Source organism: Camellia sinensis, chromosome 1 (assembly GCF_055761805.1).
Source record: "Camellia sinensis isolate YWXY chromosome 1, ASM5576180v1, whole genome shotgun sequence".
NCBI lineage: Eukaryota > Viridiplantae > Streptophyta > Magnoliopsida > Ericales > Theaceae > Camellia > Camellia sinensis.
The window spans coordinates 115,106,104-115,129,031 of record NC_138961.1 but is presented as its reverse complement, the minus strand read 5'-3'; the positions used below and the strand labels follow the sequence as shown (position 1 = coordinate 115,129,031).

Here is a 22,928-nt window from a genome sequence, read left to right as displayed (position 1 = left end):
TGTTATGCCTTCGCGTCAAGGCCGTTAGTTTTTATTTTGGCCAAGCTCGAGAAGCTTTGGTTTTGTGCAGTCTGTTATGTTTAAGTTTTTGAACTGGGGTTTTGTATCTATAAGATGATTGTTGTAAATATTATGGTATGTTATGAGATATAACATGTATGTCTTGATCATGGCATGTATGCACAGCTCAATAGACAAATTTTTTTATTTTAAATTCTGCTTCTGCTTGTGGCCCTGTATATTTTATTATAAATTCTATTAACACTACGCCAAAACAGGGCATTAATGGCGGTTTTTTTAACGGCGGTAACGAAAACCGCCGTTAAAGGTACTATTAACGGCGGTAATGAAAACCGTCGTTAATACCGCCGTTAATGTATCATTAACGGTGGTTTTGTTACCACCGTTAAAAAAACCGCCACTAAAAGTGTCTTTAACGACGGTAATGAAACCCACTTTTAATGGCGGTAACGAAACCGCCGTTAATGCCCACTTTTAACGGCGGTAACAAAACCGCCGCTAATGCCCAATCATTACCGCCGTTAATGACGGCGGTCTTTGCCGGCGGAGCTCCGGCGAAACTCCGACGTGCTCCGGCGAAACTCCAGCGAGCTCCGGCAAAACCATCTACAATAAAGTAAAAGTAATGTTTAAATATTTATTTAGGGAATATATTTCATGAAGAGTGGCTATGGCAGAGTGGTTGGTGTTGGTGGATGAGAGGTCTTGGGTTCAAAACTTGGGGAGTGCAAGAAGAAAGAATTATTTTTTGAAAAATTTGAACCTATTTACGGCGGTAAAAAACCGCCGTTTTTGGTCAACTTTTAACGACGGTAATTTGCCTTTTTACGACGGTTTCACTTTTTCCAACACACGCATAAACGGCGGTAACGAAACCACCGTTAATACTGTCGTTAAAGGCTTTAACGGCGGTTTTACAGCCTTTAACGGCGGTAAAAAACCGCCGCTAAAGCCCAATTTTGGCGTAGTGTAATTCTGTTTTGAGGTCGGGTAATCTAGGATTACTAGCCGGTTACAGTCCTAAACCTATAGGGGCAGGTTTGGGTCATGATACATTCTGAGTGGGTTTGACCGATACTCCAACCTTGACCAATATTATCACGCCACGTGGCATCTCAACCCAAAATAGCCAAGATCTTGGACTCATGTGTTCCTAGAAAAGATTGCGTCCCCACACAACTCTAGCAAAGGGGTTGAACATTACATGATTGAGTTTGTGATGAATTAAAAATTGACACATAAATTAAAACTTAAGATACGAAAATAACAAGGAACACATATTGTTCCCCTTGTCAATGTAGATGGATGCTAGAGTTAGGATAAAATTGACCCAAATTAACAATTTTAAAGACCAAAATAACAAAATTAAAACTTCAGTAATTAAAATGACAATAAATGCATACTTTAGAGAGTAAAAATATCTTTTATTCTTTTCCGTGTTAGTTCTATAATGAAATACCTGATCTAAATTGGAACTCATATTATTCTTCTCTAGGTATCAACATTTCTAGTTTTTAAGTAATAATTATAAAATATTAAGGGTGAAATATCAATAAATCTCAAACAATGATATTATGAATTATTTAGTCCTCATTTTTTCTTACGGACCCAAATGTCCCATTCTAGTGTGAATTACATAAAGGACCAAGTATAAAAATGCGTGTCTTGTGTGTTGAAGGACAAATATGAATTTTCTCATAATGTTGAAATTACTAAACGTAACATTTCAAAAAGAAACTCTTTAGTGTACTTTTTCCAAACATAACACTCTAATATAATATTTTAAAAATGCAAAACTCTAATGTAATGTACTAAAAAAACTCCTTAGTATACTTTTTTTTTTTTTTTTTTAAACGTAACAATGTAAGATTTTATAAAACTCCTTAGTGTACTTTTTTCAAACATAACACTCCAATCAATGTAACACTAAAAACTACTTAGTGTACTTTTCCAAATGTAAAACTCTAATGTAACACACTAAAAAATTCCTCAGTATATTTTTCTTAAACGTAACAATGTAATATTTCAAAAAAACTCCTTAGTGTACTTTTATCAAATGTAACACTTTAATCAATGTAACACACACAAACTCCTTAGTGTACTTTTCTCAAATGTAATAACATAACATTTAAAAAAAAACTCCTTAATATATTTTTTTTCAAACGTAACACTCCAATTAATATAACATCTACAAATTTCTTAGTGTACTTTTTCCAAACGTAGTAATCTATTGTAACACTCTAATGTAACACTAGAAAACCACACTAACAGAAATGTAGATTTCACGCTCGAAAAAAATATTCCACAACCTCACATTTTCATTCGCATCCCAAAAACAAATCAGGAAATTAAAAAAATGAATCACAAAAAGGACATTCACCTAATATTAAATGGCACCAAATTAAAAATAAATATAACTTTCCAAAATAAAAAGAACTAATTGGTTCATAAGAAAACTCTTAAAATTAAATGGATAAAAATTCCCCATATGAGATTTATGGGTAAATTTTCTAAATATTAAACCTTGTAGAGGAAAATTGCAAAGTTAAATATAAATAGAAATATATTTGGGGTCACAATATTAATGTATTAAAGATTTTTTAATTTATGATTTGAAAATTAGTTTTTAAGATTTTGCATGATCCTCTCAACAAAACATTCAACTTTTATTTTTCAAATGTGACCTATCGTAATTGGTTAAAATGAAATTTAAACTTTTTCTAAGAATCTATTGGTTGACCATCAGGATTCAGGAGAGAGTGGTAGCTTGAAGGCCTTATCAAGAGTCTATGCTTAGCCTACACTGGAATTTGAAAATAAGAACTCTTGTAAGACTAGAACTCATCCCCAGCTTCTCATAGGTCTCTCTATCTCTTAGCTATCTCCAACTATAAACAGTCTTCCATTTCCAAGCAGCTGGAAAACTCCAATTTTCAAATCTCTTTTATTTATTTATTTTTCTCTCTGGTCTGATCATTCATCCCTTATTCAATCATGTTGCTTGTAGGCCTGTCATCTCTTGATCACAAGCTCACAAAAGATACCTCGTTCTTCGGCCTCAAATTATGGATTGTCATCCTCATATGCATTGTAGTAATCATTCTTCTGATTCTTGTTTTTCTCTGTTTTTACTGTAGCTCTCGGCGTCGTCCAAAACCCAGTACTAGTAACACTAGTAGTAGTAGTAATAGTAGGGCTCATTTAACCACATTCAGGTCCCCCATACGTTCCAACAATTTTCATACTAGTACTTCTTTTAGTTCTTCTTCTACACTGGATGGTAGATTGTTGTCATCACGTAATAATAATGGTTTGGGGATTGAAATGAGAATTGCCACTCCCGAGAAAGATTTAGAGTCGGTGGGGAGTAGGTACCCTCCACACATGGTTTCGGAGGATATGAAGCGGAGGAACCATTGCTATACGCTGAGGGAGATTGAATCGGCCACCAATGGTTTTGCTGACCAGAATGTGATTGGCAGTGGATATTCTGGGATTGTTTATCGTGGTGTCCTGTTCGATGGCAGTCGAGTGGCCGTGAAGAAATTGTTATACGACAGGTATATGTATCTGTCTCTATTATCCATTTTAATGTTCTTGCTTTTTGTAGTATAATTCATAAATTAAATGATCACATCAAATATGGATGATGGTCATTGTCCAAATGTGTTTGATTTTCTCCTAGAACTGGCATGTTAATTTTTCACCATGTTCATGTGTGGAGAGAGTTTTAGTTGATCTCTATCAGCAATGCTAGGAGTAAAACCAGAGAAAAAAAGAAAAAAGAAAAAAAAGTTACACATAAAAATCAATGCCATATAATTTTATCTATTTTTAAAGTGTCACTCAAGTTTCATGCTTATAGACCCTCTTCATTTATTGCCAATTAATTATAAATTATATGCATCCAAAATTCTATGCCGATAGAGTTAGTTAATCTCTACATTAAATTTGTGGCCATGGCTTCCTTCGTTGTGTACCACCTAGGATACAGTAAGGATTCAATACCCCAAATTTTCACATTTCTAATGAGGTGTATTCATTCTCAGCAATGTTAGGTATCATGAAAAACCTTTCATGAAAATAATAATGAAAGCTCCCTTGGATTACACTTAAAATAAAACACCACACACTAATAAGTAATCCAAGGATCATAAATCTTTTATGATCGTTTTCAATAAAAAATTTTCATGATCCCTACCTTTTCTCATTCTCTAAATAGGTGAAATGTCTTAAAAAAAGAAGAAGTGAAACCCTTGAATAACACTTCGATTGTAAGCACGCAGGAGCAAAAATGGTGTAGTGATGTTGAACCTCTGAACCATTACTTGAAAGACAGATGCCATTTTTTTGGATTTGAACTAGCATGGATTTCAAATGGAATGGAACAAATACATCTTTCAAAAATATCATCAAATTCAACCTGAAGCAAATTTAGGCAGCGAATTTAAGGTTATTTCAGATTTATATTTCATGAAACTGATGAATCAATCAATAAGTATTCAGTGGTAAAGCCGAAAACTTCATAGCACAAGTGGAAGCAATTGGGTGGGCAAGACACAAGAATCTGGTGAAGTTACTTGGATTCTGTACTGAAGGAACTTTCAGGTACCATTTCTTTTGTTTATAAATATATATACATATATATATAATATTATTTAGGTGGGAGAATCTCCTACCATTCATTTTCTGTCCTCATTTTTTTTTGGGTGTCTTTGTGGATGACTATTGTAGGATGCTTGTGTATGAGTATCTGGACAATGGTAATCTTTACCAGTGGCTTCATGGATGCACGAGACAAGTTAGCCCTCTTTCTTGGAATATTCGGATCAACATTATCCAAGCAGCTGCAAAAGGGTGTGCCATTCTAGATTTATCCAACACCAGATTCGTATTACTTTTATTGCTATTTTTGTTGTTCTCCGCTTGGGGGGATGAAAATGACTTGGAAGAGGATTGATATTTTTTTTTCTACAGCTTGGCATACCTGCATGAGGATGTCGAACCCAAGATTGTCCATCAACACATAAAATCAACCAACATTCTACTTGATCAACAATGGAATCCTAAAATATCCGATCTTGGGGTTGCTCAAGTTTTAGGTCCAGATAGGACTAGTCATGCTACAACTTGTTCCATGGGAATGTCTGGGTGGGTCAGTCTGTATGCATAACATTTCTGTTTGTGAATCAATTTCCGTTTACTAATTCCATCTTTGCAATGACTTTTTTTTTTAACTAGTTATATAGCACCAGAATATGCTTCCACTGGTGTTTTCAATGAGAAAAGTGATGTTTATAGCTTTGGTATACTTCTCATGGAGATTATAACCGGGAAGACCCCTCTAGAGTACTCAACCGAAACTGAAGCAGAGGTTGCTAGTCTTTAAAATGCTTCATTTTCTATCTCTGCTTTATAATTATATACTAATGCAGTGCAAAATGAATCTCCAATTGCAGGTATACTTGATAGACTGGTTAAAGTCTATGGTTGCCAAGCAAAACTTTGATCATCTTGTGGATCCTAAGATGCCTGAGATGATTTCATTGAAGGAACTTAAACGAACCATTTTGATTGCTCTTAGATGTGTTGATCCGAATGTCGAAAATAGGCCTAGGATGGGAGATGTGATCCATATGTTCGAGCCGTGTGACTTGCTACTCAGTGATGTAATAGCCCAAATTTCATGTTCCAACTTATTATTTTAACTGCAGCTCATTCAATATTATTCTTTGTTCTTAATATGCAGGAATTTTGTGTTAGGCATAAAACTTGTCGTTCTAATTCGCTGAAAGACAATGAGGCTGTTGCCAAACAGGGCGAGAGTGCTTAAGGTGCAAATCCTTGGAAGGGAAACAGAAGCAAGTACTATAAGATCTTTAATCTCTCTTACGCATGGACAGTGTTGATTGTTGACAAAGTCAGATTATCTTTAACTAATAATTTTTATAAGTAAAAGAGAAACGATTTTTTTTTTTTTTCATTTTAGTTATACCTTGTCTGGTATCATATTAGTTTTTCCCATTATTCATTATTTTAATTTATATTCATTCATCATTTGAAAACTATGATATAAAAAGCTTTTATTATTATCTGCATGATCTGCTTGGCCAATCTCTCAATTGAGTGTTGAAACTTCTTTTCTCTTGATCAAAGAAACCAATAAAAAATCTTTAAATCTTTTCGGTCTTTTGCTGCTGAGCTTTAATTTACCAGCTATTCATTTTCAAAGCATACATAGGGTGAAAAGTACTCCCATCAGGTGGATTTCTATCCTTATATAGTCCATTGATTCTGAGCTCATTTTACTTGGGAAGCACAATCTACATCCCTCTGGGCCGATAAAATAGTTCGATCCAATGCTTTCACATTCTGGTTTACTCAACTTCCAATGTTTAATGAATCTATCCACATTTTTTGTGCATTTATTTACCTCAGAAATTAAGTTGAAATTTTAAAATAAGTCCAATAAATAGAAGAATTTACGAATGTTATAGGGGAAGAAAGCAGAGCCTCTCTCTCTAGAATCTAGAGAGAGAAAGCTCCCCCGGGGGTAACCATTGGTCCTCCTCCGGGTTCTCTCCATTTTCTTAGAGAATCCATTACTCCTCCACCGTACTTCATTGATCATCTGTTGGGAGGTATTGATTTTGTGTTTACCCATATTAATTTAGATAATATCTTTTTGGGTTTTGTTTTCTTGTGATCCCCTCTCTTGGATCTTCATGGCTGATTAAGAGTGTAGAGTTCCTAGAGATTTGTTTGCTGGGGAGAGTCAGTAATCCCACCTCTACCTTCATAATTTTTCCTGATCTATGGTGTTGAGACTATGTAAAGTAGTGTGTCATGCGTGACACCACCATAGTTTAGTGTGGTGCTTGGATGAGATGGAAAGTGGGTGGTTATTCTGATTCCAACCTCTCCGATCAAATTTCCGGTATTCCTAGTGCTCTGTTTATGGTTTTTTGTGTAAGGAGAGGAATCTTTTTGGTTGTGTGTTGTTGGAGTTGTGCCGGAGAAGAAGACAACGATGCATTTTGCCGGAGCTCCGAAAGCTGTGTGTTGAGCTGCTGCGCCGGAGTTTGGCCGCCAATCTGTATCTTCGCGGGTCCGGCATGAGGTGAGGATGAAGCTTGTGCCGTGTCTTCTGGTGCTGGTATGGCTTTTGCTCTTCCGGTGCCGTGCGTTGAGGATGATGAAGGTGGGTCGCTCTGGCGTGGTTTTCATGCTCCCTTTGTGTGTAGCGTGCGGTCCACCTCATGCGTGTGTTTCAAAGTCCTTGCTGCTGCAGTGCCTTTTGCTGCTTTACGGCCTCTTGTTAGGATCAAACACACCCAGAAAAATATCTCACACACACAGAGAACACAATATTTACGTGGTTCGGCCCAATGCTTACATCCACGGACAGAAAAGAGAATTTTCACTAAAATGGAGCAAAAATACAAATACAGAGGAGGAGATGAAACTCACTCAACTCACAGCTCTCACTCTCAATTTCTGATGATACAAACCCCTCCTCACTCATCTCAATTTATAACCAAGAGAGGAGGAGTAGGTGAAGTGCTAGCCATAATTGGCCAAGGTGGTGCCACCCCCACTATCTTCCATTAGTGAGTTAGTGTTGCCCTCCACCACCTTCTTTTACCACCTGGTGCCATCCACACTATGTGGATGGTGGGCTCCTTACCATGTGGGTAGTGGATGGATCCAACAATTCTCCCCCTCCATGCCCACATGGACAACTGACTTCTCACTTGAAGTCCATCCCGATCAGATGCTTGCAAACTTCCAGTTTGTCTCTGGTGACACCCTTGGTCATCATGTCAGAAGGATTCTTATCTGTGTGGATCTTGATCAGTTCCAATAACTGTTTGTCCATCACTTCGCATATCCAATGATACCGAACATCAATGTGCTTTGTGCGAGAATGGTACATCGAATTCTTGCTCAGGTCTATGGCACTCTGACTATCACAATGTACCGTAAACTTTTCTTGCTTTAATCCCAACTCTTGGAGAAACCGCTTCAACCACAACATCTCTTTCCCAGCTTCCGCTGCGGCAATATACTTTGCCTCTGTTGTGGATAAAGCAACACATTTCTGCAGCTTGGACTGCCAAGACACAGCTCCCCTTGCGAAAGTGAACAGAAATCCTGATGTAGATTTCCTTCCATCAAGATCGCCTGCCATATCTGAATCAGTATAGCCTTCCAAGACTGGTTTAGCATCTCTAAAGCACAAACACATTTTTGTTGTACCCTTGAGGTACCTCAGAATCCACTTGACTGCTTCCCAATGCTCTTTTCCTGGATTGGAAAGGAATCTGCTTACAACTCCAACCACATGAGCAATATCTGGTCGGGTGGACACCATTGCATACATCAAACTCCCTACAGCGGATGAGTAGGGAATCGCCTCCATCTCTTGTCTTTCCTTCGTAGAGGAGGGACAAGAAATCTTGCTCAGCTTGAAATGATTAGCCAGCGGAGTACTGACTGGCTTGGCATCTTTCATGTTGAACTTCTCAATCACTCGTTCAACGTACTTCTCCTGTGACAGCCATAACTTCTTGGCTTTCCTGTCACGCACAATATTCATGCCCAAAATTTGCTGTGCAGGGCCTAGGTCCTTCATGGCAAAGGACTGTAATAACTCCTTCTTCAGTGATCTGATTGTTGTGGCATCTTGTCCAACGATCAACATGTCATCAACATAGAGCAGAAGTATGATAAAGTTTCCACCGGGAAATGTCCTGACATAAACACACTGGTCTGCAGCAGTTCTCTTGTACTCATGACCTACCATGAATGAGTCAAACTTCTTGTACCACTGTCTCGGCGCTTGTTTGAGGCCGTAGAGACTCTTCTTCAATCTTCAGACTAAGTTTTCTTTCCCTTTGACTTCAAAATCTTCTGGCTGCTCCATGTAAATTTCTTCCTTCAGATCACCATGGAGAAATGCTGTCTTCACATCCATTTGTTCAAGTTCCAAATTCAAACTAGCTGCTAGTCCCAAAACTACTCGAATGGATGTCATTTTCACAACTGGCGAGAAGATTTCATCAAAATCAATACATTTCTTCTGCCCAAAACCTTTGACAACCAATCGAGCCTTATACTTGACTAACTTTCCGCTGCCATCTTTCTTCAACTTGAACACCCATTTGTTCTGCAATGCTTTTCGACCCTGGGGAAGTTTCACCAAATCATAAGTTTGATTCTTCTGCAAGGATTGCATCTCTTCTTGCATAGCTTGCTGCCAACTACTCTTCTCCTTATGGTTTTGAGCTTCTTGAAAACTTTCTGGCTCCCCCTCATCGGTAAGCAAAATATACTCAGAAGGAGGGTATTTGGTTGACGGCTTAAATTCTCTTGTTGATCTTCGTAACTGTGGACCAACAGTCTCTGGTAGAGGGGGTTGTGGCTCCCCCTGCTCAACACCCTCTGCTTCTGGATCTTCTTCTTCTAGAAATCCATCCTGCAACTCTACATCATTGACTGCATGCTGCGGTAACTCTTCTTCATCAGTGGCATGCTGTGATGGTGCAGAGTTTGGAATAATTTCTGAAACATCATCAACTTTGGGTTTGGCTGGTTGCCCAAAGTCTTCAAAGGTCTGGCCTTCTTGAAACACCACATCTCGGCTTCGAATGACCTTTTTGTGTTTCGGATCCCACAATCTGTATCCAAATTCTTCATCTCCATAGCCAATAAAGATGCATGGAGTGGCTTTGTCATCCAGCTTCTGTCTGTGCTCCTTGGATACATGTGCAAATGCTTTGCACCCAAACACTCTCAAGTGAGAGTAAGAGATCTCCCTTCCAGACCATACTTCTTCTGGAATCTGAAAATTCAGTGGAACTGATGGCGATCTGTTGATCAAATAGCAAGCAACACGAACAGCTTCTCCCCAAAATGGCTTTGGTAGCTTTGCCATTTTGAGCATACATCTGACCTTCTCCACAATGGTTCGGTTCATTCTCTCGGCTATACCATTGTGTTGTGGGGTTCCAGGAACAGTCTTCTCATGCCGGATGCCGTGAGTAGCACAGTAGGCTTTAAATTCCTTTGACGTGTACTCGCCTCCATTGTCTGTTCGGAGACATTTCAGCTTCTTTCCAGTCTCCCTTTCCACCATAGCATGGAATGTCTGAAAATGCTGGAACACCTCAGCTTTGGTCTTTAAGACATAAACCCATACCTTCCGTGATGCATCATCAATGAACGTCAGAAAGTATTTTCTACCACCCAAAGATTCCACTTCAATGGGACCGCAAACATCAGAGTATACTCTGCTCAACAACTCTGATTGTCTTCTGGATGATGAATGGAAAGCGACTCTATGATGCTTCCCAAACAAGCAGTTGTCACAAGGATTTAATTTTGCATCTTTGGCACAGGGAATAAGTGACTTCTTTGCCAAAATCTGTAACCCTTTCTCACTCATGTGACCCAGCCTTTTGTGCCACAAATTTGGTGACGTCTCATCTTCTGCTGCGTTGAAGCTATTTGAATTCACCTCCACATGAGTCTTGTATAGTGTGCCAATTGCCTGTCCTTTGGCTACCACGAGAGATCCCTTTTTCAACTTCCATATGCCTTTGCCAAAATAGTTCTCATAGCCTTGTCGATCTAAGGCTATCCCTGAAATAAGATTCAGGCGTAAATCGGGAACATGCCTGACATCTTTCAACACCATCGTGCACCCAACTTTGGTTTGGATATGAACATCACCAATTCCCACAATTTTTGAAAAACTGGAGTTACCCATTTTTACTGTACCAAAATCTCCAGCTTGGTACGTACTGAAGAACTCCTTCTGGGATGTAGCGTGGTAGGAAGCTGCTGTATCTACCACCCACTCGGTGTCGTTGTCTGACATATGGAGGCATTCTTCTTCTTCAACAGAGAATAATGCAATATTCTCTGAGACAGAAACTGCAGTGGTCCCATCTTCGGTCTTTGGCTGTCTATTGCCTTGTTGTTGTTCTCCCTTCAAGGCATAGCAATACTTCTTTATGTGACCCTCCTGGCCACAATGGTAGCATTTGAACTTTGGCCGGCTCGTACCTTCTCTGGATTTCCCTCTGTCTTGAGATCTTCCTCGGCTGTGTCCTCTACTTTTGCTTCTTCCCCTGCCCCTGCCTCTACCTCTACCTCTGCTTTTATTTTCTGTGACGAGGGCATGGGATTGATCTCCACCCATTTCTTTCTTTCTTGCCTCTTCACTAAATAAAGCATCTATAACCATGCTCATGGTCAGTTTCCCTTCTGGGGCAGAGTTGCTGAGAGACACCACCAATGTCTCCCAACTGTCTGGCAAAGAACTGAGGAGCAATAGGGCCTGCATCTCATCATCTAACTCCATTTTGACAGTAGTTAGTTGGTTCACCAAATTTTGAAACTCACTGGTGTGTTCAGCAACAGAGATACCGCCTTTCAACTTCAAATTCACAAGTCTTCTCATCAGGAGGGCTTTGTTCCGAGCAGTCTTCGACTGGTACATGCCTTCTAACTTTGTCCAGAGAGCATAGGCATCAGTCTCCTGGGCGACATGGTGGAAGACACTGTGATCAATCCATTGTCTGATCTGGCCAATGGTCTTTCGGTTCTTCCGCTTCCAGTCTTCGTCTTTTTCCGTTGGTGGTTTAACTCCATTAAGCTCAATGGGGTCAAACAAATCTCGGCAATACAAGACATCTTCCATTCTGGGCTTCTAAATGGCATAATTGGAAGCATTTAACTTTATCATGGAACCTGAAGTCGACGTTGGATCCTCCATCATACAAAAACAAGATCTCTGTTTGAAAAACAGGCTTTGCTGTGAAGTCCGGACTGCTCAAATTAGCCGGAAAAGCACTTCGGATTACCAAAATAAAAACTGCAAATTGTTGAAAAACTTATTTGCAAAATCTGACCGTACGGATGTGTCCGGAATACTCCAAATAGTCGGAAACCACTATTGGATCACCAAAATCGGATCTCAAATGGCTTAGATCAAGCCAAAACAGATTAAATGGTTCAGATCGGCAGAATCTAGTGCGCCTACGAAGCACCAGATTATTTCTCCGGTTCTGCTGACGTCAGGATGACGTCAGCGGCTCAGTCAGCGGCTTGGTCAACTCGGCTCCGGCTCGGCTTGGTGCGCGCGCGTGTTGATGGCGCGTGTATGGCACGCGCTGTTCCCTCAGTCGTCATCCTCCTTGCGCCGCGCGTGGGGCGCGTGGGTGAGAGTGGGATTACGCGCCGGTTGCCTGAACGGCGCGTGAGGGCGCGTGGCGAGACTGGGACTCACGCGCCAACTTCCAGGGGCGCGTGAGGGCGCGTCCGGCCTCCGTTGGGTGTCTGCTTTATGTTTCTGGACTCCTCTCATCGAGCCCTTGCTCTTAGTATGCTCAAAATCTGATTTCGAGCAATACGATTTCTGGGCAGTTTCGAAACAACACTCTGTTTTTCCGAAAAACGTACAACTTGGCTCTGATACCACTTTGTTAGGATCAAACACACCCAGAAAAATATCTCACACACACAGAGAACACAATATTTACGTGGTTCGGCCCAATGCTTACATCCACGGACAGAAAAGAGAATTTTCACTAAAATGGAGCAAAAATACAAATACAGAGGAGGAGATGAAACTCACTCAACTCACAGCTCTCACTCTCAATTTCTGATGATACAAACCCCTCCTCACTCATCTCAATTTATAACCAAGAGAGGAGGAGTAGGTGAAGTGCTAGCCATAATTGGCCAAGGTGGTGCCACCCCCACTATCTTCCATTAGTGAGTTAGTGTTGCCCTCCACCACCTTCTTTTACCACCTGGTGCCATCCACACTATGTGGATGGTGGGCTCCTTACCATGTGGGTAGTGGATGGAGCCAACACCTCTCACGGGGAAGATAAATTTGCTGTTGCAAGGGTTTTGATGTATTGGACTCAAATTATTTACTATTAACTTGTCCAATGTGTTATATTGTGGTAGCCTAGCTCCGGACTTTAATTTTGATCTATTGTGTGTAGCAGCTAGGTGTGTTTTCTCTTTTGTAGGGTGTGTTGTCTTTAGGCGTGGTATGAACCTCATTGTAATATTTATTTTTTTTGGTTATATATGACTTACCTACCAAAATAAAAATAAAAATAGAAGAACTTGCTAAAATTTTCATATCATTCACTTTTCTTATCAAAGATAGTTTAAATGTAGGTGCCACTACCACTACAATTCTTCAACATTACATTATCAATAGGCAATGTATCAGGAGGAAAGCCACAGGACATCGGCTCCTTATTGGGCAACAGATTGCAAGGTTGAGGACTGACTTTGCTTGAAACACCCGCAATGTTACTGCAATTCCACAGGACTTTCTTTGGATTAGCGGACAAATTGATGCTTGCATTTGAAATGCAAATGCCAGTAAAGGGGTGATCCTGTATTCCTTCAAGGTTAGCTGGCATCGAAACATTCTGAGCAGTTATGTCTCTGTAATTTATGTTTTGGATGACAGGAAATGCTTTTGGGTTGAACCCATTATCTGGATGTGACCCATAATTTCCTGTCATCCAAAACACATACTTCATGGTGTACAATTTCATTCCTTTAACATAGATGTCCTTCACATAAGCCCCTCTCCCCACAGCGGTTTTGATTCTGACACCTGATTGGGAACTGATGCCTGTGATGTCTTCGGCTCTGACATCTTGGATGCCACCCGACATCTCACTGCCGAGAGCGATGACAGCACTGTCAGGGGAGATGCAGGTGAGCCTCCTGATGATGAGGTGCTGAGTTGGCACTCCAAATGATATTCCATATTCGTCCCACCCGCTTTTCACTGCAATGCAGTCGTCCCCAGAGACGATGTAACAGTCTTCAATGCGGATATTTGAGCAGGAATCTGTAGAAACAAGACGGGCATTTTCATATGAAATAACTATAAACTGAAAGTTAAAAAAAGACAAATTAATTTACCCACCTGGGTTTATTCCATCTGTGTTGGGAGAATCAATTGGGGCAAGGATTGTGAGCCCTTGGATTATTATATCCCTAAATGGTTTTGATTAATATGAGATAAAAATGGGCTGTTATGATTTACAAGAAATATATTAAGAGGAAAACAAAGACATGGGAGACTGTTGAACCTGCTGTAAACGGGATGGACATTCCAGGTAGGAGCGTTGATCAAAGTAAGGTTAGAAATCTGAACTTCTTGTGAAAACATTATCTCAATCAGATAGGGCCTTGAGTTTTTCAGTTGTTTGTTTTTGAACTTGCCCCACCAGTATGCACCTTGTCCATCGATCGTGCCATTACCACCTGATCATCATCAAAATCAAAATGATGCAAAGTTGAGAGATGTGATTAGAGGATTCAGTTTCCATTAATTGATAAGCACCTATATAAAGAAGTATAATTACCGGTAATAACGACATCAGTGAGATTTGTCCCAAAAATTAGACTGATGAACCTTGCACCAGGGGCATCTGTTCCTCTTCCATAGGAAGGCAACGGACTAATAACAGGCCATTCTGACTCATCCTGCCCAAAAATAATCATCAAATTCTTTTCAGTTGTGAGGTGTGGTAGCAGCTTGCCAACACCAAACGAAAGACAAAAGTTTTTTAGGCATTTTTCTGTAATTTTTTTGAAGCCTACTAACTTCTAACCAAGTCAAAAGGCATAAGGTTCGATATTAATATGTGACATCGAAGTATCTTTTAATGAGCAGGTCACTCAAATTTCATTTGTTAACGGGTCTCGGAAATAACACCATGATTTGCAGATGGATCATAGTGGAAAAATGTGGATTAGACTCAAGGATTCAATCTCAAAATATGAGGGTAGAGCAAAATGGCAAAAATGGGGCACGTATATCTCTGTTGTCAATTTTTTTTTGCATTTTTCCCAATGTATATATTTTGAACTCTATGTGCCTCAAATTCCCGTATCTTGAAATTCTTTTTCATATCATGCGGTCGATAGTGTATTAGAGAAAAAGGGACAAATAGACAAAAATTTTAAAGACAAAATAATTTATTTGAAAAAATGTGTACAAATTCAATACCAAAGTGATACTACCTTACTCTATGTAATATAAAAATTTTACTTCTATAAAATGTGGGTCCACTATATAAAAAAATGAAAATCTAATTTCTTACTCATTGCAACATAAAACTAATAGGTGGACCTCTTTGATTTGACCATTTCATAGTTCTGTATCTTATGATCTTAAATGACACATTTAATTGTTGTAAGTCTTCAATTTCTTAAAGGATCTCAAACTTATCATACCTGAGATGCAAGAATGACGGCCTCCTTGTGGATGTAAAGAGTGAAATGGCTGGTTAGATTGAAGCTTCCAGTGAGCCATTGACCGGGCGGCACAATTAGCTGTGCTCCTCCGTCCGGTGCCAGCTGGCTTAGTTGACTGATTGCAGATTGAAATGCCTTTGTGTTTGATGTTTTTCCATCTCCTTTGCCTCCAAAATCTGTCAAAACTGCACTGTGTTTGCGACAATTTATTGCCTGGAAATCCAACAGTTTTGTGTATCCATCTCTTCCACATTCTACTTCTGTTGAACTTAGTAGTGCCAATGTTAAAAAGGCTAAGGCAATCTGGATAACCTGTAGACATTTTTGAGATTAAGTTGAATAAGAAAATCAATCGAATAAAAAAAACCAACAATTTTCCAAATTTAAATTCTTTCTGCCAAAAAATAATTATGAAAACAGGAAACCCAACCATTGGGTTAGTTTAGTGGTGACCAGTGTCCGTGTACCTCACTAAAGAGTTACAGGTCGACTTTCTCTTATACTAATTAATATTATTATTTTATGACAAGATTAATATTATTATTTTTCAATAGGTAAAAAGAGAAGCGATAACATTTGAATTTAGACATCAAGTCATGTAAGAAGCGTCTCGTCTATCATATGAACTCTGGGCCACTTTTGACAAGATTGAACCCAAATCAATATAGGCAAAAGAAAAGTAAGATGATGATGAAAGAGAAGACTTACATGGGATTTTTTGGTTTTCTGAAATAAACCCATTGTTTGAAATGTAAATTTTGAGTTCTTTTTTTTTTTTTTCTTTTGGGCTGGTGAGTTTTGAGTTGATTTTTCAGTCTTGCAGATGAGATATATATAGGGAGACAGAGGAGGAATACAATTAAGACATAATTATTATTAGATTAATGCTAGATTTTTAAAATTTAGTGATATGGTAATGTATTAAAGCAAAGATCTAATTGGTGCCAAATCTTTAAAATTATGTCATATCATTTATTAGTACACTAATGAAAATGAGTGAGAGCAATAATTAGTGCTATCACTAATGATGTAGTAGTGAGCCCCACTAGGAATGATTTGATGTTTTGGCCTTGGTGTTGTATTTTTTTTCTTTTTTTATTGAGTGTCATGTCATTAGTGGTCTTTTTAGAGTTTCAAAATTTATAATTTCTACCATTATTGGTACACTAATTAATATATCAATGAATGCATATTGTTTTTATTTTAAAACATGTAAGGAAAACACAATCATCTCATTTAAGATACAGAGATGTTTGAAGTTGATGAGTATTGATTAGATTAACATAATCTCCATGAAAGTTTTTATTTTGATTTTTTTTATATATAAATATTTTTGAACTGGTACGTTTTGAACTATTAGATTAATGCTAGATTTTTTAAATTTAATGATACGATAATGTATTAAAGCAAAGATCTTATTGGTGCTAAACCTTTAAAATTATGTCACATCATTTATTAGTAGATGTGGGTGTTGATTTTTGATTACACAACCAAACGTGGAACTCAGCTGGGGAGCACCGACGAGAATAGATTAAGCCCAACAATCTGGACAAGAAGATGAGAATCCGGCAGTAGTTTGTCCCCCGGGAGCACTCCGACGATCAAGTCAATAATCAATATCTCTCACAGATAGCAAATAGTAATTAAACTCAAAATTCAGAACCTACCTTTGACCCACGAGGGGGCCTTGCTTTTATAACCAGCCGTAACCTGATCCCTTTGGAAGCCTTACTTTAATGGACTTAGGCTTAGTACTCATCCTGGACCCTTAGCTAGATAGAGATAAACTCTTCTTGAGCCTTATCTTTATCCAGACTGAGATCCTCCTATGTTCTAGGACTCTTGTCTCTTATCTGCTTAACTCAGATTCTGGAATCTCCGCAGATAACCTCGACCTAACCGAGATCATCTCGATAGTGTGATCAGGCCACGTGGCACCTCTGCTGACACTTCGGTGTCACCTTTGCCACATGCTGTCATTCACAAAATACTTCCCCACAACTGTCCCTAGATTCTATTACCTCAGCAATCTAAGGTGATGGAACCTACATCGTTTGTCTAATCAACATGTCGACTCAAAACTGAGGTACTATTCCGACCGAGATCATGACTCGTCGGCTTCATGTAACTTGGATCAAGAATCAAGAACCAATCCTCATGTTCTTTATACATCTTGACCGAGATCGCATTCCTGGCCTAGATCATGGTCTTATTACTCCAAGAATTGTAAGTGTTTCTACTGCGCATGAGCTGTCACACACTATCTTTTCAACTGTTTCCTCCACGCGTTCTTGTTCCATTAGCTCGTACCTGACACACGCTATCAAATCGTGTTGCTTTTACCCACGTCGCTTAACAAGTACGTTGTCCAAGGCATTTCATTATTTTTTGTTGCCTTTTCATATATTTTTGATAAAACTCCTCTCTCTCGTCCTATCTCTTTACTTTTGCAAATTCAATTTTCCTCTCTTGCTCAAGATTCTCTTTCTCTTCACTTCCTAGCCTCTATCATCATCTCTTCGAGTTTTCTGCAACTGTCATGTTCTTCACTTCCGGCGAGCTCGTTGTCATTTTGTTCCGACTGTCTCTGTCGTCTCACCCTGGCATCCACTTCTTTGGCTTTATTTGGTAAGTTCTCTATTTCCTTTATTTATTTATTTATTTCTGTCTTTATTGTTTTTCAATATGCTTTTTTGCCGCATGTTTACATTGTATCTGCTGCCATTGAATCTGTATTCATAGCTATACTCTATTTTTCTTCATTCATTCCCTCATTTTGGTTGCCATTTTTCATTTTGCAAATCAATTTTCGTTCTTGAATTTGTTCTGCGCTTCGGTGTTCGTCACTGTGTTTCTGGAACGTCAATTGTCTTGCTTGTGATTTTCATACATTTGCACACACCTACTCATTGTTTATGAATTTCTAACTTTCCACGTTTCTTGAATGTTGCTTTCTTGATTCTGAATCATGTTCCTTTCTATTTTCTTGGCTTGTTTTCTAGATTCTTGCCCTTGCACCTTTGTTTGTGTGCTTAGTTTTAGGCTTGGGATTTGCCTAGAAACCCTATACATAGGAAAAACTAAAACAAATTCCCCTTAGATCTTCAAAATCATTTCCCTAGTGCCTGTTTAGGGTCTAGTCGAGGTTCTCAAACCTTTTCTAGTGTATTTTTTTTCTGAAATCTAGCACAAAAAACTTTAAGCCAACACCATGGGAATGTTCAGGTGGAGGGTAGATACCCTGGCCAAACTAGAGTACTTCTGTCAAGAGTTCTCTATCCCAACTGACGTTCAAATCAGGTTGGCTAGAAAGGAGGACTCTATCATGTCTGATGGAGATTTCATGCCCTTCCCGTAATTGCGTTCATTGAATGTGGACTTCGATATCCTTAGACATTCTTTTTCAAGAAGTCCTCCCCTACTACAAACTTAACCCCATGCAACTAGCCATAAACTCATATAGGGTTATCAATGGCATAATCGAACTAGCATGCCGAGAAAAAGCTAGGACTACACTAGCCAACATCTAATTTTGTTACACCATGTGTGGCTTGAAGTCTGACAAAGGTCACATATACTACCTCAAGCCCAGATCTACCAACTTCAAACTTATAGGCGACCTTCTTGACTCAAACAAGGTGCTGTAGATGACTACCTAATTATCTCGGGCAATTGGGAGTTCACGCCTGATGATGATCTTTATCTCTTTCCTCTGCGTCGAGTGGTTTTTATAGAGGATGAGGGTAAGAACTGAGTACAAGTGTAGCTTTCATGTTTTTGTTAAGTCTTGTCAATTTATTTCTCTTGTCTGTGCTAATGTTAGCTATTTTCTTTTGTAGTTCTTCTTTAGCCAGCGAAGGGATTTTGGTAGTCGTATGTTCCTAGCCGAGATCTAAAGAAGCTCTTGGATCTCCCGATTTAAAGATGCAAGGCCTCACTGTTGCTCAACTATTTATCGACGTACAAGTCTTCCTTGCCTAACATTCCAAAACGAAGCAAGACTCCTCATTTTGCCACAACTCTACCGGTTACTTCATCACCACGGCCAGATCAGGCCTCCACATTGGATCCAGCAGACCAGTTGTCCATTTTTATCCCCCAGTTGATTCCACCTTCTCAGCGCCATCACCGTCGCTAACGTCGAGGAAATCCAAACGTTCTTACCGGCAGAACTCGCAGCCGCAAACGTCGAGAATCTGAGGCATCGACTTATGATCTAGTTAACCCTCCCATAGTCCTTTCTGCAATCCATTTCGGTACCAAGGTTACTGTCGCTGCAACAACCGACAAGATGGGCTGCAAACCAACTGTTATTGAAGACCTCCTTGCCAATATTCCTGGGGTTGTGACCATCCAGTCCTTCTCCTCTACATTCTAATCCAAACTAAAGCCAAAAAGACTAAAGAAGGCCAAGGCCACAGTGACTCAAGTTCCTTCTGAATTTAAGAAGGATCTTAAGGACTTTGTGTCGATATCAAAGCCGGCCTAGTCCCAGAAGAGGCTAGCCGAGGTTGTAGCATCCAACGTCCTAACACCAAAGAAGCTGAGGTCTAATCGCCTAGAGGGTAGTAGCAGCTTCCCCCGTGATCAGATCTGGGCTATCGAGTTCATGGTTGGGGATTGACCTTTGACAGCCGGTGACAGTGTGATCGAGAAACTAGAGGTCGGTGTGGCCTTGTCAACGTCTGTGCTCCTTCCAGTTGACATGAATCATATGGCCGATCTTTATAAGTACGAGAACTTTGGCCTTATGATGCAGCACTCCATCTTGGTAAGTTTCCTACTTTATCCTTTAAAGCTTTCCAACACTTAGCCAAATTTTACTAATTTGTTTCATTCCTTGTAGGCCATCCAACATGAACATTCGTATGCAGTCAAGACCGAGATGACAAGGAATGAGTTGGTGAAGAAAACTCAGGAAGCTGACAAGCTCTTTTCCTTACTGAACAACGCCAAGACCAGCAATCGAAATCTGCTGGATCAGGTCAAGACTACGCAAAACCAAGCTAAGGCTAAAGCTGAAGCTGCTGAGGCCTCTACCGATGCCACCAAGGCCGATGCTGAGGCTGCCAATGCCAGGGTAGCAGAGTCCGAGGCCAAGCTCAAGAAGGCCATTGAATCAAAGGAGGCTGTGGTTAAGGCGGTTGACGAGAAGGCCTTTGAAGAAGGCCAAGTTGCTGTCCATGATCAGTACAAGGAGCAAGTCAACTTAGCCTGCAATAGAGGCTACTACTTGGGCTGGGTGGCTACTCTTGACAAGCTGGTGGTGACCCTGGACTCACCAAGCCGAGATATTACCTAGCTGCAAGTTTCTTTCCCCTCTTCTCTGGATACTTCCGATGACAAGGCCGAAGAAGAGGATGAGGTCGAGGGCGAGATTGAAACTGCCACCCACGCCAAGGTTGATGCAGTGCAAAGTCCCCAACCCTTAACGATCAAGTCCTGGACTTGACCAGAGAGGATGAGGACGAGGTCCCCAAAGACACCTCTACTGGGAAAGCTACATCTAAGGTCGAGATTGCCTCCGCTGAGAAGAGTCTTCACTAGACCTTACTCGAAATCGACGCCGAGATTCAAGCCAAAAAATTTTCCCAGCTAACTGCCGAGGTTGAAACAACGCCAATTGTCGAGGCAGGGCAATCTGAGGAAAATATTGGAGACTCATGTATTTAGCATTTTTTCCTCTTTTCTTTGAACTTTTCTCTTTTCAATACTTGTAATCCTTTTTCTTGTGAACCATGCTTGCTCTTGTTTGGCTGATGTTCTTTTGTATCTGAACAAGTTGTCCTTTTGAATGTAAGTCCACTTTTTGACTAAGTGTTGAATGCTTATATCTATCTTTACTGTCTTGTATGTTTCCATACTTAAAATATTTTTGTATTTCTCCTAAGTATACTTTAACTGTGTAATCACTTCGGGTTCGAACACATCTGATATGTATCACCTTAGATCCATTTCATCTCGGGTGCACCCTTAGTTGGTCACCTCGGACCAACTTACCTCGGAGTTTACCTTTTACTGTGATCTCGTCCAACGGGCGCTTTATAAATTTTTTTTGAATAACATTCAACAAGTATTCCTTCCTTACTTGTACTTGTTGTCTTTTATCAAGACTTCACCCTTCCAACATTTCCAGGTTTGATTACTTGGTTGGTGATCTCGGGTAACAAACAACTCGAGTGTCCCCTCATTTGGATACCTCGGCTGACTTGAACTTGTAAATTTTTTTAAAAATTTCAACAAGTGTCAAGCCTATTCTGTATTCCTGCTTCCTGCCCCCTAATGTGAACCTAAGTACCACTTATGTTCATATTAAGCATGTATCTCCAATTTTTTCTGAAGTCTGATTCAAATGCATTTTAGTTGATGTTTTTTGTACCTCGGTGTCTCCGTTAATCTGACTAGATCAAACTTAGTCTGACTTTGCTGTCACGGCAAGTCTAAGTTACTTATCATGTTTCATTTTGAAATATCGCTAACTTAGTTCAACTCTACCATATGGCAAGTCTAAGTCAATGGTCAAGTTTTATGCCAAAACATAACAAACTTAGTTCAACTCTACCATATGGCAAGCTTTAATTCAACTTTACCATATGGCAAGTCTAAGTTATTCATCATGTTTTATGCAAAAAATATCACAAACTTAGTTCAACTTTACCATATGACAAGTTTTAATTCAACTTTACCATATGGCAAGTCTAAGTTATTTGTCAAGTTCACCATGAGAACACTGTCATATGACTGTTTAGTCCTATCGCACAAGTTTTTCAATAATAATAAAAACAGAATCAAGCTAGCATTTTATTAAGACTTCGGCTATCATTACATAAATCAAAAAACAAAAACTAATGGTAAAAAAACTTTAAATTGCTGGTGTTCCATGGTCTTGGCAACTCCTTGCCATCAGTGTCTTTCAGCTGATATGCACCATTGCTGGTGACTGAGATGATGAGATATGGTCCTTTCTAGTTTGGGCCGAGCTTGCCCTCCCTGGGATCCTTCTTATTGCCGAAGACTTTTCTAAGGACGAGGTCCCAACCTTGAACTCCCTTGAGTTGACCTTCTTATGATAAGCCCTAGTAAGCTGCTGCTGGTATGCCCCCTGCCGAATTATTGCTCTCTCTTTTCTTTCTTCCAACATATCCAGATCTCGGGCAAGGAATGCCTCATTGGTTCCATTCTTCACTCCTTGGGTTTTGATTCCAGGGATATTAACTTCCAGTGGGATGATTGCTTCAGTGCCATATGCTATGGCAAAAAGAGACTCCCCAGTTGATTTTCTCGGCGTAGTCTGATATGCCCACACCACATTGGGCAATTCTTCTACCCACTTTTCCTTGGCTGCTTCCAACCTCTTCTTGATCCCATCCAGGATGGTCTTGTTGGATGCTTCTGCCTGGCCATTACTCTGGGGAAAACTAGGAGTAGAGTAATAGTTCTTAATCTTGTACTTTGCACAAAAGTTCTTGATCAATTTACTATCAAACTGGGTGCCATTATCTGCTATAATAGCACTTGGGATCCCAAACCTGGTGATTATGTTCTTCCAGATGAAGTTCTTCACATCAATATCTCAAATCTTCGTAAGGGGTTCAACC

General features: G+C 39.7%; 2 protein-coding genes and 1 long non-coding RNA gene across 3 annotated transcripts; 1 reads left to right on the top strand and 2 right to left on the bottom strand.

Moving 5' to 3' along the window:
* Positions 1-545: 545 nt before the first annotated feature.
* On the top strand, positions 546-5,729 carry LOC145819281 (putative serine/threonine-protein kinase At1g01540). Its single transcript, XM_082913254.1, has 7 exons — positions 546-637; positions 3,159-3,581; positions 4,528-4,629; positions 4,756-4,878; positions 4,999-5,172; positions 5,263-5,395; positions 5,481-5,729. Exons 1-7 carry the CDS (start codon positions 546-548, stop codon positions 5,727-5,729), a joined length of 1,296 nt encoding a protein of 431 aa, XP_082769380.1.
* A 788-nt stretch (positions 5,730-6,517) lies between these two features.
* Positions 6,518-13,179, bottom strand: LOC145796912 (uncharacterized). Its single transcript, XR_014337635.1, has 2 exons — positions 12,909-13,179; positions 6,518-7,333 (listed from the first exon to the last, which is right to left on the bottom strand). It is a non-coding gene; the product is annotated as an uncharacterized LOC145796912 (long non-coding RNA).
* Positions 13,180-13,214: 35 nt separating this feature from the next.
* Positions 13,215-19,683, bottom strand: LOC114274643 (putative polygalacturonase). Its single transcript, XM_028216613.2, has 6 exons — positions 19,591-19,683; positions 15,310-15,642; positions 14,436-14,556; positions 14,160-14,334; positions 13,994-14,064; positions 13,215-13,915 (listed from the first exon to the last, which is right to left on the bottom strand). Exons 1-6 carry the CDS (start codon positions 19,681-19,683, stop codon positions 13,215-13,217), a joined length of 1,494 nt encoding a protein of 497 aa, XP_028072414.2.
* Between the last annotated feature and the right edge of the window lie 3,245 nt (positions 19,684-22,928).

Bases quoted from the DNA above. Each gene is read 5' to 3' on its own strand.
- LOC114274643 (XM_028216613.2), bottom strand. From the start codon at position 19,683: ATGGTCACAACCCCAGGAATATTGGCAAGGAGGTCTTCAATAACAGTT. The intron at 15,643-19,590 runs GTACCGAAATGG...AAATGTCTACAG, and splicing joins TTGCAGCGACAGTAACCTTG to GTTATCCAGATTGCCTTAGC. The intron at 14,557-15,309 runs GTATGATAAGTT...ATTTTTGGGCAG, and splicing joins CCGTCATTCTTGCATCTCAG to GATGAGTCAGAATGGCCTGT.
- LOC145819281 (XM_082913254.1), top strand. From the start codon at position 546: ATGACGGCGGTCTTTGCCGGCGGAGCTCCGGCGAAACTCCGACGTGCT. The intron at 638-3,158 runs GTAAAAGTAATG...TTTTTACTGTAG, and splicing joins GCAAAACCATCTACAATAAA to CTCTCGGCGTCGTCCAAAAC. The intron at 5,173-5,262 runs GTGGGTCAGTCT...TTTTTTAACTAG, and splicing joins TGTTCCATGGGAATGTCTGG to TTATATAGCACCAGAATATG.